This window comes from Sceloporus occidentalis, unplaced genomic scaffold (assembly GCF_023333645.1).
Source record: "Sceloporus occidentalis isolate IW3139 unplaced genomic scaffold, rSceOcc1.0.p SCAF_13, whole genome shotgun sequence".
NCBI lineage: Eukaryota > Metazoa > Chordata > Lepidosauria > Squamata > Phrynosomatidae > Sceloporus > Sceloporus occidentalis.
This window is the reverse complement of record NW_028316993.1, coordinates 13338732-13352259: the sequence shown is the minus strand read 5'-3', so window position 1 is coordinate 13352259 and position 13528 is coordinate 13338732. Positions and strand designations below refer to the sequence as shown.

Sequence of the window (13528 nt, the reverse complement as noted above, 5' to 3'; positions counted from 1 at the left end):
ACCTAAGAGTGAGAGATTCATTATCGGAATGGCAATGTTTAAACAAAAATCCCTTAAATGCTGGGCCCTCACATTGTTGGTAAAGCTCCCACAGAAAGATTCAGTTTGGGGAACACTCATCTAGTTGAAAAGCATTACATGTCCCGTACCTCCGCCCTATTCTGAATCAAATGGCCCCAGTCATTGCATGGAGCTTTCCCGGAGGCTTCATTCCTCGAGCCTACAAAATTTTCACCTTTCTGTATCTAGAATCTGATGTAGAGAGGACAAGTTGAAAACTCAGGTTCTCAGAATTGAGAGTTGTCCAACAGAGTCAAGGAGGAATGTATGGGAAAATGAACTGTCTGCAGCTCTAATTAAAAGGTAGCTGGTTAGTACTGTTAATGACATGGCTCCTTTGTGCAGTTTATGGTATTTGTGCCCTTAACTTTAGATTTTTGAATTCTGTGTATTTCTGGTTAGGTAATCTTAACAAAGTTCAGATATTGATTGACTACATTGAGTGATGAATAATGTCAGGGGGTTGGAAAGTCTGAAATTAACTTTCCCATAGAGGTTTTCATATAACTTCTGGTTGTGAAAGAGTTTGTGTGTTTCTTTCCCACATGCTTTTGTAGCTTTGTAGCTTGTTAATCAGGGCAAGACTAATTTTAACAGCATAAAAACAGGCAAGAGTTATAAAACCTCCTGAGTAAAATGATATAATGGTCTTCTGTTTTGTTGCAGAGAAATGACATTGCCATGGCTATCACCAAGTTTGACCAGTTTGACTTCCTCATTGACATCGTTCCAAGGGATGAGCTTAAGCCTCCCAAACGCCAGGTGAGGCTGAAAGAGAGCCTGTGCTATGTTCACCCATACAGTCTCTTAACATTTGACCATGAGATTGTAGAATTTTTACCAAGATTTCTGCCTGTGGAAATATGCCCTCTCCTCTTTTCCTTCCCTTCTCTCTGGGTAAACTTGTTTGGGCTATTTGGGAACCATTATTCTTATCAGCCTTAATTTGCTCTTCCAGTCCTACTTGGTGTTGGGACCATTCCAGCAGCACTGTATTCATTCTCAACCAGCCCCGTTTTGCCCATACTGATGTTGTCACGCTCCCAAATTGGTGGGTTGGGAAACCTTATGGGATATGTTCGCTAGGTGATGCCAGATTGACTGGAATCTGTTTATAAAAGAAACCAAAAACCAGTTTTCCCAAGAAGAAAAGTATAATATTAAAGTGGCAGTGGCAGGAAAGGGTTTTGGAAATTCATACTCGGGTGGAAAGCTGTTTCTTTTCTAACCCACCCCCAAATGTTCAGTGTAGCCTTAACTAATACAGTGCCAACACAATACTCCTGTTCCATCATCTTGTACAACACCTAGGATATATTAGCTGCCTTTGTAAATAATAGATGATTTAAAGTTAAGCAGCAATGTAAACTGAGCACAGTTTTAGTATTGTGGATTTTAAATGTACGCCACAAAGTTAATTGATGGGTTACAGACTAAGATCTATGACTACTGTAGAGGGGACTGAAGGAAAAAAGGAATGGCAGCACAAATCAGTGGTAGAAGGCCCATGGGCAGAGTTGTTACAGGTCCTGGACGCAGACTGGAGCTGGGCCATAAATTGTTGGGATTGAGATGGAAGTGTCACTGACCTAAATACCTGCCAGAGTTTGTGTCCTCTTCTGTTGGGGGTGTATTGTTTAATCCAGCATCAACAGTCTTTCTACTTTTGGTGGGGGAATGGCCTGGTTAAACTGTCAGCTGCATCTGATACATTTTATTTTCTGAAACCCTTATTTTTTCTGTCATGTCGGAGTGACAAGTAGTATTACTTGTACCTTTGAGATGGATAATTGAATGCTTTAAGAATAGTGGAAAGCAGCATGAGTATTGATTTGAAGTGCTGTCTGCCCCCCTTTCCCAGGCACACAATTGGGCACTCGATTTCTTGCACAGCAGGTTCCCGTTATATAAGCAGTAACCTGCACACAGTGCCATAGGTTTATGCCAGGTGATTAGAGATTGGACATATGCAAGCTTAAGCTACTCTTTTCAAAGCTTTCTCAAACTTTAACTGGAGCCTGGGCATTGGTGTGGTCAGCCAATCTTGGCCTATCGGTTGGACCAGTGTGTATGATACCAGATTATTAGAACAATAACAGCAGAGAATTGTACTAATAGAAAGTGCTGCCATCTGCTAGAAGACTCCAGATCTTCCTAGCCACTCAAGGGGCCAACCATCTTGGATCACTTGGAGACCCTGTGTCCGTCATCCTTCCAGCAAGGAATGAAGTATCCTGACTCTGTCTAGGCAGTCATTGCTCCTGTAAACATCCTTGACTGGAAGCTGTATGGTGCTCGAAGGGGCTTTCAGTCGGATGTTTACAGCGGCAGGCTGCTGCATTCCTCCTGAAACCACATGGGTTTGTATTGAAGAATCACTCCAGGAAGATGTCTGGGCTCGAGGGAAACTCCAGATTAAATCAGCCTTAAAACTAGATAATTGTGAACTTACAAAAATGTTATACGCTCTAATACACAAACACACGCCTTAGATTTTCTAATAGATCTTGTCACATATTTTCATATTATCATTTGTAGAAGTTACTATTTCTGTTTCCCTCCTTCAAAGAAGGTCAAGGTGGTATCTTTTCACCTCCTCCCTTCACCTGCCTATGGCTGAGACAGTGCCTTTCCATAGCTACGTGCCAGTTAAACTCACTACCATCTGACAGAGTTTCATAAATAGAAGTTTATAGTCTAAATGTTGACCATGTGGGAGGCAGCAGATGAGAAAGTGACAAGGGATGAGTATGAACAAATGCAATTACCCGTAATTATGCTTTGCTATATGAAACTGTGATCTTCAACTGTTCTTTAAAAAGATAGTTACATGCAGCTTGATGTTTGTAGTAATGTGGTAAACAATTCTTATCATATGAACGTCTGCAAAATGCTTGCTAGTATGGAAAGACAATTTCAGGACTAACAGCTAATTCAAAAAGAATCAGTAGCTAGCTAGATAGCAGTTGGACATGACTTTTTCTGCAGTAACCTATCAAATTGTGGACTGGGTTTCTCCTGAAGCTCAATGTAATTCAAATATCTATTGAATATTCCAGACCTGGGAAATGTAGGGGATCCTGGGAGTAGTTACTTCACATTGGATCAGGTCTTCTGTTGGATGGAGTTATCCCAGAGTTCCTGTTAGAAGGCCTAAGATAGCCCTGATTCCTCAGCTCTGAGGTAGTTGCCTCCCCAGGATTGCTGCAAAGGCAGCCTACTGCCTTTGAAATTCAATCCCACATCAATACAGCAGCGCTTCTATCGTCTGGTGACCACAAGGAGTGCCTTTTCCAAATTCCATTCCAGCTAGGGCAGTGTATACAAGTCTGGAATTTCTGAAAGTGGCTCTCATAAAAGGAACGCACAGTGATGCTGGAACCATTGCCTGCTCTCTCTCTCTCTCTCTCTCTCTCTCTCTCTCTCTCTCTCTCTCTCTCTCTCTCTCTCTCTGGAGCAAGGACACTGTTTGCAGCTTGGCAGAAACATCTCAATGTACTCACATCATTCAAGAGATGTTGCTTTGCATCTTTCGTTGCATAAAACACACTCAGGAGTTGAGCAGAAGCTTGTCGATCTGCAAGTTGAACCTGAAAGAAAGTATTGCAGTGTAGACTGTCCCAGTATATTCCATCCTCTCTTTACCAGTTTCTCCCTTCACCCTGTGGCTGCTGAGCATGCTTTCAGTCCTCATTACACTGTTTTGGAATTGCCACCCCACCCCTTGTGCTTTAAATATTTTCTTGCACTGCTGCTAAGCCTTGGTCTTCTCCTACGCCTACAGTCCGCCCTTCTCGTTGGACAGTGCTATTTTGGCTGCACAAGAACCGACACTCTCCCCTGAACCTCAGGAATGGAGGGAATGAGCCAGCCTGACCTTGTGTACCAAATTCTTTTCTGCTTCCTGAGTGCACAAGGGGAGAGATAACAGTGTCAAAAACAAAGCAGGCAGTTTGAACCCGAGGCCTACTTGATGTTCTGCAGTCTGACTTAACAGGTTGCAGGAATGCCCACAGCGTTCCAATCTGAAAGAATTTGGGTGTGGCATGAGAACAGTCTTGCTTCATCACAGGGAAGTTGCAAAGAACCAAGTTGCGTTAACCAGCAGCCACTGTTGGAGCAGGGCAGGCTGTAACACTCCAGAGTTGGCTCAAACTCCCCTCTTTTCTGGCTGAATTCTAAAATAACACACTTGAGCTGGTTTCAGCAGGGCCATTCATTCCAAGTGCAAGAACAGGTTAGGTGCCGTTTCAAACCTGTTCTCTCTCTGCCCCGGGAGGCCTCACCTGGGGGGTCAGCTGCGGCTCTTCCTCCCAACATCGGCTCCAAGGATTGCAACATGCCAGAGCTCTGGCCCAGAATGAAGTCACCCTTGGACATTTGAATAGCTTGCATTGCTAGTTAATGTTTTGCCGCGCTGCAAGCAAGAAATGGCTTTAGCTGTCACACAGTTAGAGCTGGGTCACATCCTGCCATCAGCAACACCAGCTCTTGCTCTTTTATTTTTGGACCAACAGACCCAAAACTAGGATAGCTGATGGGGCAAAAAAGTGGAGGTGGGAGGTGAGAACTATTTTAGTTCTCAAATCGAATGAATTTTGTTTTCACGGATTTGGAGTGTCTCCTCCCTCCTTTCCTTTTTTGCTTGTTTTCAGCCCATCGTCCATTTTCTCTCTGCCTCTTATCTTTGTCTCCACCAATCTCTGGAATGCACTCCTCCAACTTATATGAAATTGAATTCAGCCCTGAGCGTAGAAGGGTTCCCCACACTTGGACCGAGCACTATATAGCACCAGCAGAGGGAGTCTACACATACGAACATAAACTCACACTGAGGCACCAACCAGATTTACAAGATTCCTGGTTGGCTTTTGTCTCCTCTTGGGGATGGTATGGGTCATGTGAAGCCCATGTGCAGTCTTTGGACCACAACAGTCAGACCGATCCCTCACCGTTGGCTATACCAAGTAGAGTTGGTGGGCTGTGCTTTGCCTGCATATTTTCGGGGGAGGGAGCACTCTGCAAAATATTCTGACAGGTTCCGCTTATGTCTGTTTATCCCTTTCCTACCCCACTGAGCTGACGGGAATGCTATGCTTTCTTTTATGGTGAGGAGATGATTAAAGTCAGTTATTGAGATGAAAAGCCGGGGCAGAGCCAGATTCTGCTGGCAAAGCAGTCATCAGTTCTTGTAGAGTCATAAAGGGATTGCTTTTCCCTCTTTCCATAAAGATTCCAGTCCCACTCAGTAAATCCAGGGTCAGCTGCTTTGACACACACTACTGACTTCACACAAGAGACCCTTAGCTGACGCTGAAGGAATCCTTTCCTCCGTTCTTGGCAGGATTGCCTCTCAGCCTCTGCTAACCTACAGGGCTGCTGGCAAATGGAATGAATGACCATTTGATAGCCAGTTCGAAGCAGTCATTCATTCACAAAGCCCTTTAGAAACAAAAAAGTTCTGAGTGATTTTGCATGTGTGGATCATAGGAAACTACTTTGCGTAATGTATTTGGGGTGGCCTGGGGACATTGAAGTAGACAGGGATGCACAATTGCAGTGGTTCTAGTGGTCCATATTCTGAGACTATCAGAGGGCAGAGGGCTTCATTGACTGCCAAAAAATACCCCCCCCCCCCCAAATAAATAAATTCAGAAGCAAAAATGGGCAGAAGTCCACTTCTGGTTTTGAAAAGCAGGTATTTTTTTTAATGTGAAATAGTACTGAGTGAAGGGGCTATTTAAAAAGTGACTTTCCACTCCCAGAGGCCTCTGCACAAGTCGGTTCATGATTTTGGAGCAGCATTAAATCGTCCAATTGGGGACTCTGAAGGGGCTCAGGACTACAAAAGCAGTCTTGGAAGGCCTTACATCACCCAAGGGACGCAGGTTGCCACACTTGAAGTAGACTTTAGCTGAGCATGAATGAGGGCTGTCATAGCAGATGGCATCTAATGACTTGTACAGATCATGCATGTGTCTACCTATTCTGCGTCGGTTGTCTACCTATTATTTCCCCCCTTTTAAGTTATTGTATTTAACTTTTTAAATTGTGATAGTTTAATTGTAATTTTAGTATTGGGTGGGAGGGGGGTTGGGAAGGGACTAAATTTGGATTTTATTGTATTCCACATATTTTTATTGTTGTAACCCACCCGGATTCCTCGTGATTGGGTGGGCGGTAAATAAATAAGTTGTTGTTATTACTATTATTCGGAACTAGATGTTCAGCTGCCTGTGGATGCTAAGTTTGTTGACTTACCAGCTGAACTCAGTTACAGCTTTCAAGAGCCGTAGGGAAAAGTCACCTCACTCCTGTGACCTCTTGACTTAAAGCTGTGATGAAGATTTTTCCTCTGCCTCTGTGATTATGTGGGGAAACAGTGGCATTCATTTGGCCTGGGCCCTACTGATCCAGCATTTTCCGTGTAGCAGTGTGTGTAAACATCCTACACTCTCAGCTGTGACTTTGTGGTGGCTGGGAGAAGGTTGTTTACGCCTTCTGCCCTGGACTGATCATCAACAAAACCATCAGTGACTCTCCAGCACTAACTTTCACATCTGGTGAAACTGTAAACGGGGTCATGTGCGCATAGAGGTCTGTATTGGTTGCACGCTCTGCCCTAAATCGCTGGTACAGAGGAAAGAAATGGCACCACTAGAAGGGACATAAAGATTATCTCAAGAGCAGAAGGAAAGGAGGAACATTTAGTAAAGTAGCAAGTAGCTGCACAGTTTCATTGAAACGTGAAGCCTCTGCTAGTCACAGGGATGGAAGTGGGATGAATGGTGGCAACTTCTCACTAATTTTTAAGTGCCTTTACTTTTAAAGAATGTATCTTATATCTAGCGAAATCCCTCATTTTTGTATTGATAGGCCTTTGGCTGTTGCACTGGGTATGGTGGAGAGGACAAATTTAGTTTTTTTGCTGTTTCTACTCCTATTCTTACTCCTACTACTTTTTCTTCTCAGGAGGAAGTGCGCCAGGCTGTGACCCCAGCAGAGCCTGTCCAGTACTACTTCACCCTTGCTCAACAACCTGCAGCCGTCCAGGTGCAAGGGCAGCAACAAGGACAGCAGACGACCACTTCCACGACAACCATCCAGCCAGGGCAGATCATCATAGCACAGCCTCAGCAAGGGCAGGTGGGTATTCTCTCTATGCGGGCAAGACTGGAGAGTATCTTCAGTTGTGTTCTTTGATGCTTAAGCCTACTGTGTCCTGGCTGCGCTATGTCAGTCTGTGAGGGCTAGCTTGGAGGGAAAGCTGCAAGGCGTAAGCTCTTCATAAGCTTCCCTGACTTACAAAGGGTGGTGTAATAGGTGAGTGTGCAGGGGTATGCCTCTGACCATCTTCTTAAAATTGAAACAGAAGATCTACAGAAGTGCAACATTTGGGTCCTCATCTGTGCCACCATACCATGGGTATTTCTGTTCAACTCAGATGCGCTTTTGTGCATCCAGATACCCGGGTGCCACCTGTTCTTTATCTACCAGACCTCTACATTGGGTTCTAACCCAACAGCAGAAAATGCCAACTTTCCTCACCACTGATTGTTTCTGCTTCTATTTTCTTTCCCCAACTGTGATTGCATGGGAGTTTGAAAATGCAGCAGCTGTTACCTGTACAGCATGACTTGTGTGTCAGAGAGAGAGTGTGTGTGTGTGTGTGTGTGTGTGTGTGTTGGAGGGGACCTCAATGTATTGCCTGTCAACAGCTGGACTTCAAGGTTTGTATGAGATTCCTCACTACCACCAAATTGAGGATGCTTCTCTTGTGCTTCCTCCTCTCAGACTACTCCTGTGACCATGCAAGTAGGTGAAGGGCAGCAGGTCCAGATTGTCCAGGCGCAGCCACAAGGGCAGGCACAGCCGGCGCAGAGCGGGACTGGACAGACCATGCAAGTCATGCAGCAGATCATCACCAACACAGGCGAAATCCAGCAAATACCGGTGAGAGACCTGACAGCTAATGCCAACACCACATTCTCTCTCTCTCTCACACACACAGAATCAAGCCACTTCTGTTACTCTAATTTTTCTCTCCAAGTCCTCTTCTACTCTGATTCATAGGTTCAGAAAAAGCATACATGGTATGTGCAGGAATGTACAGTTCCATAAGAAAGGGCTGTATGATGGATTGCTCCCACCTCATACAGTTTCCCTGAAGTAATAAATTTGCTTTGCTATCTGCAATGCATATAGGTTATTAAGAAGACAGTTAAGGTAAAGTCTTCCGCCTGTCATTGGAGCTGTCATCACAAAGGGCATCCTTTAGCATGTAGAGGCCTTTGAAAGTGCAAACTTTATCACCCCCAACACACCCCTGACACATCTTCAAGTATTTTCTGAATATCTGAATCATCTGTCTCTCTAAAATCCATACCCACTTTCCATTGTCCTCTGTGCAAGCTCTTCTTTCCTCCAGGGCTGTCTGTGGGCCTATGTTTCCTGCTTCCATCAGTTACCTTCTGCCATCTCTCTTTAACCACTGCTAGCTTTTCTAGGTGGCTCTCAAAAGAGTTGGCTGTATCTGCTGGTAGTGGGTGGTGGGGATTATACATGACATCTGGGTTTCAGAGAGCTGACATTTTGGGGGAGGAACAATGTTACAGCAGAACCAAAAAAAATCCTTAATCCAAAAAGTCCACAAATGAGCAGTTATTGTAATTGTGACTTTTGCAAAAGGTGTTTGTTATTGGTGGAAACTGGAAAGGCAGGGAACCCAAAGGAATTTCCAGCTCAAGAGGTTCTTCCTGTGTCTTTCTCAGGAAGCTGATTTTTAAGAGGAACGCCTGTGTTGGCCCTTTCCATGGATCCTTACCCAGGGAACAGCAGGCTATATACATAACATGCAGTTCTTTGGGGAGGTGGAGCAGGTTTCCTGTTTTTTTTATTCCAGTGTGATACAGGGCTTGGAAGATTAAGCAAGTGTTACAAAGCGACCTGAGTGCAAACATTTTTAAACATGTCCTGCCCTCGTGCCTTCTCACATCCATCCACTGAACCACCTGCTTGACTTTCACACATCTCCGTCATACCCACCTTCTCTGTTCCTCTGAATAGGAAGTGCTGTCACTGGTCTCTCCCATGCAGAACATTTTGGCAGTAAATCGCATTGTGTGCTCCCAAATAAAAATCACTTTAAAGTATTATGCCGAACATTTACACAAGTTCTGTACAGGTCTTTGAAAATAGTCCCTCCTCAACATAGCAAAATGTATTTTTGCAGGCACTTCTTGAAACTCGCCCTTTAAAAGCTGCTGGTTGCAGGAAGGGGGAGTATTTAATTATAACTCTTCTCCTCTGAGGCAAAAACAAAAAAATCAAATTGGTTATGTGCAGCAAAGCAACAAGTTAAATACCTGAAAATGGGCCATGTCCATTTGGAATCTAGTTAAAGTCTAACTAGGGGTCTCTTTTTTCAAACACTTGCCAGCATACTTCAGGGCTGGAGAGACATATGGATAGAGTGCTGACATGAAACATCTATTTTGTGTGTGTGTGTGTGTGGGGGGGCTCTTTGCATTCAGTGGTTGCTGTGAGCGACAAATGTTGTGTTTTGAAGAAATCAGTGGACAGGAAAACTCAGCTTCCTAATTTCTCCTTCAGGAGGTTTGAGGCACTGGTAGCAGATGTTAAGGCACTTCTTTATTTTTCCTTACCTCTTCCTTTTTTAAAAAGATGCTTTCATGTCTAACAACATACTAGTATCTGAGGGTAAGGGTTTTTTGTGAACAGGGTAGGGCATAAGTTAAATATTTCAGTGTGCCACAAGGTAGTGTTCGGACAAGTCAAGAAATTTAGGTCGAGTATTTCCACCAAGCAGAGCTCAACCAACTTGTCTTTATTTTATTTTTTCATAAGACATTTTAAATTTGTCACGCAAAAGCCCATGATTGTCTCCCCACGTTTTTCTGCTCCTTCTGGCATAAGGTTCTACTGGTGTTTCCAATACCAGTCTTGAACATTGTGGAAGAAAATATTCTGCAAGATAAGCTTTCGTCGGGGGACGACTGGTGAAAATAGAGAAGCCATGAAATAAAGTACTACTTAGTAACTTTGCAGGGGTCCCTCTCAGTACCTTTCTAAATCTATGCTTTGCTTCTGCCTTTTTTCTTTTATGGGGTGGGGAAAATGTGTGACAGTTTCCTGCCAGACATTAATGCCCCATCTTTGGTTTCTCTTCCTCGCAACCAGGAAAGCTGGCAGTATAAGTGTCCGGTAAGGCACTTCAGGGTGTGTGTGTGTGTTTGTGGGGTAGGAGTCCTTCCGTTGTGAAGGTGCAATGGGAGAAGTCTGGTGTTGGGCACAAAGACCTTTTATTTCCTGGTGCCTTCTACCACTCAGGGCTGAAGCTGGAAATTCCTCCATGGTTTTCTTTCCTGTCAGGGTAAATTTCTTTCCTTCTGTGGTGCTGCTGGGCTGGGAATAGCAGAGAGAAGTCCACTGCCATCAGGGGATCTGTTCACATTTCACATCAGTCCTCCTGCTTGTGTTTTCTTCTCTGTGTCTCTTAGAAACAAGGGAGCAGGCTCAGGTGCTTCAGGTTACCAACTCTGTGTTCCTTTCCTCCCTCCCACTCTTTCTAGGTTCAGCTCAACGCCGGCCAACTGCAGTACATCCGCCTAGCCCAGCCCGTTTCTGGCACCCAGGTAGTCCAGGGCCAGATCCAGACACTTGCAGCAAACACGCAGCAGGTACAGACTGACCTCCAAAGGGTTGCTAATAGCTGCTAAAATAGCCCTGTTGGAAAGTCACCGGTTTTCCCAAGGTGTGGCTACTGAAGCAAGGAAAGAGCTTGCTTTCCAGAACTCGAGTTCCTGGTGCTTGCCATTTTTAATTAAGATAAAAATAATCCAGCTACCTGGGGGACGTTAGCATTGGCCCTGCTCCACCATACATATCAAAGCAGGTTTACACACACAATTGTCACCTTAAAAGCAACTCCCGGAAATGATTCCCTTAACTAAATGGCAGGGGCGGGGAAGATGTTTGCAGAGAACGGCTGCTTTCAGGATACACAACAAAGAAAAAAGATACAACCTGGCATTTTGATACTGGAATGTGAAATTGGGCCATTACCTTGTCACAAACTTTCTGCCAATGGAACTAAAGCTGATTTCCTCCCCCCCCCCCCCTTTCCAGCTTTTGTATAGGTCAGCTTTTCTGTTTAGGCCACCTGCCAGACTTGACATTGTCATTCTTTTGTGTGCAAGCGCTGTATCTAATTTCCCAGGCTTTGCAAGAACTATTTTTGCCACTGCTAAATAAGTTCATTAAATGCATCCTTCCTTTTGCGTGTATATCCTGAATAGTAGTAGTCTTCAGTTCTTTTCTGACCTAGGGTACACCTTCACCTACAACGTAGGGGAACCATTTTATTATTTTTAAAAAATGAATCTCTACCTTCTTCATTGTTCATACACACATAGCTTCCTCCTTTTAAACACTGGTTCCTCTCCTGTCTCAGTCATGGTGCAAGCCATGCCTATGTCCCCAACCATGCAATTACACCAGTTCTGTCCCCTTCCAAATAAGAGCTGTCTCAGAAAGTAGGCCTGTTACTCAAATATATGAAGTCTTTGAAAAGTCTTGTCTTGAGTCTTCCCTTTTCACACCCCATGGATCTCCTCCACTACTTCCTTTCTAATACTTTCTTTTACTTAGTGCTTTCATGCTTAACTTTCACAACCAGAAAACACACTTGCAAAGTGCAGGGAAAGTCTAACATGTATATTAAGCTGCCGTCATTATCCTCTTGCCCTCTCCCTCCTTTCAAACGCAGGTAGTGCTGGTCCATGTGATCTCTCTGGCTAAAGTTTGTTTTGCAAGGGGCTGTACTTTTGTGGAACATTTGGTCTGTTCTTTCCATCAGGAAGTTACTCAGATGAGGGCAAGAAGGTGTTAATACCATCAAGTGGCTCAGGCACCAGCCAGAGAAGAAAAGCTTTGCTGGTGGGGTCAAGTGGGCCTTAGCACTCAAAATGTAGCCTTCTGTATATTCTCCCTTTCTTGGTTTGCAATTAAGCCATGCTTAATCTACTCCTATCCCTGAAGGATGGAGCAGCAGAGTCAGTAAACCCATCTTTTTTTTTTTTTGTAGATTGCACAGACAGAAGTTCAACAAGGACAGCAGCAGTTCAGCCAGTTTACAGATGGACAGGTATGAGCCTTGGGACCCATGGTGGTGGATGTGGTTGGAGCACTCCAGGAGGAGGTGGACCTCCTAAGTGTTGCCCAAACAGAAAGAGGCTGGAGAAGTCCCATCTCCTTGCCACACTTTTCACTAATGCCTCGAAAAAGCTCATGCTGTAGCTTGTATGAAGTTCCTCCTGTGACTCTTAGCTGCTCCTTTGAAATCAAGGTGGTAAACAGTGCTGTTGCTTCCATGCTGTTGAGTCCTTCCCTAAATATGGAGAAAATGCATGTTGGTGTTGGCCATTGGGAGTTACTCTGAGTTGACTAACAAAGATTACAGATGTGTGCATGTGGCATGAGCAGCCATAGTGGTTGGAGTGGCTCCTGCTTTTGCCCATATAGTAGTAGGGTTGGGTTTTTCTTAAGATACTGTAATTCCACATGTGGGAAGGATCAATGGGTCTCTTTGCCTCTTATTTTGCAGCAACTGTACCAGATCCAGCAAGTGACCATGCCTGCCGGTCAGGACATCACACAGCCCATGTTCATCCAATCCACCAATCAGACGACAGATGGACAGGCCCCACAGGTTACAGGAGACTGAACTGATCCAGGCAGGAGCCCCACTAACTGGATTGATGCGCCACCAACCAATTGGGGTTCTCTTTAACTCTTCTCTTCCCCTTCAACCCTTCCCCATCTTCATTTGAAACACAGCTGCCAAGGGCTGCGCTCTTTGTTGTATTATATGAACTTCTTCAGTCTCTTGGGCAAAAAAAAGGATACCCCATGAACTGACAACAACGCAGTATACCTTTTTTATTATTATTATTATTATGTGTGGGTTGTTTTTTTTTTTTTTTTTAAAAAAGGAAATTGTAAATCGTTTATTGCTCTACAATGCCTCTCTGAATAAATTGATGATTTTTGTAGGGCTGTTGCCGAGTGCTGTGACTGCGCTTCGTTTTGTAGTTTCTTCAGTGGTCCAGCGTCTTTTCTGACTCTTTGTCCACCTCCCTTTTCAATGCATCGCAGCTGCCAGGATTTTCATCCTGTGCCGTTCCTGCATTAGTATTAGGTGGACATGTCTCTTTGTTTATTTCAGTCAAAAAAGGGTATGAGTGTGTATGTGTGTGGAGGGAAGAGATGGTTGAAGAGCCTGAAAATTGTCCCAGACTGAAATATTGCTATCGGTAGCTTCGAATTAAAATAACAGAAGGCAGAACAGCCAGCTGTTCATGTATTAAACCTATTTTCTGAAGGCTTATATTTCGGCCTTAATCTATTTTGGAACTACTTAGAAGAGTTCTGGACATGCAAATGTACG

At 44.2% G+C, this 13528-nt stretch overlaps 1 protein-coding gene across 5 annotated transcripts in view; it reads left to right on the top strand.

The window, feature by feature from the left end:
- The window catches only part of NFYC (nuclear transcription factor Y subunit gamma), a 41403-nt gene extending 28346 nt beyond the window's left edge, over nucleotides 1-13057 (top strand). For 4 of the 5 annotated variants that reach the window (XM_089478558.1, XM_089478561.1, XM_089478560.1 and 1 more), the window contains exons 5-10: nucleotides 727-822; nucleotides 7033-7206; nucleotides 7855-8013; nucleotides 10653-10760; nucleotides 12167-12226; nucleotides 12686-13057. In XM_089478558.1, coding sequence (XP_089334684.1) covers nucleotides 727-822; nucleotides 7033-7206; nucleotides 7855-8013; nucleotides 10653-10760; nucleotides 12167-12226; nucleotides 12686-12805 — 717 coding nt within the window. In that variant the 3' untranslated portion in view covers nucleotides 12806-13057. The remainder of the gene's footprint in view (nucleotides 1-726; nucleotides 823-7032; nucleotides 7207-7854; nucleotides 8014-10652; nucleotides 10761-12166; nucleotides 12227-12685) is intronic. The other variant, XM_089478562.1, reaches the window with a different exon arrangement.
- The last annotated feature ends 471 nt before the right edge of the window (nucleotides 13058-13528 follow it).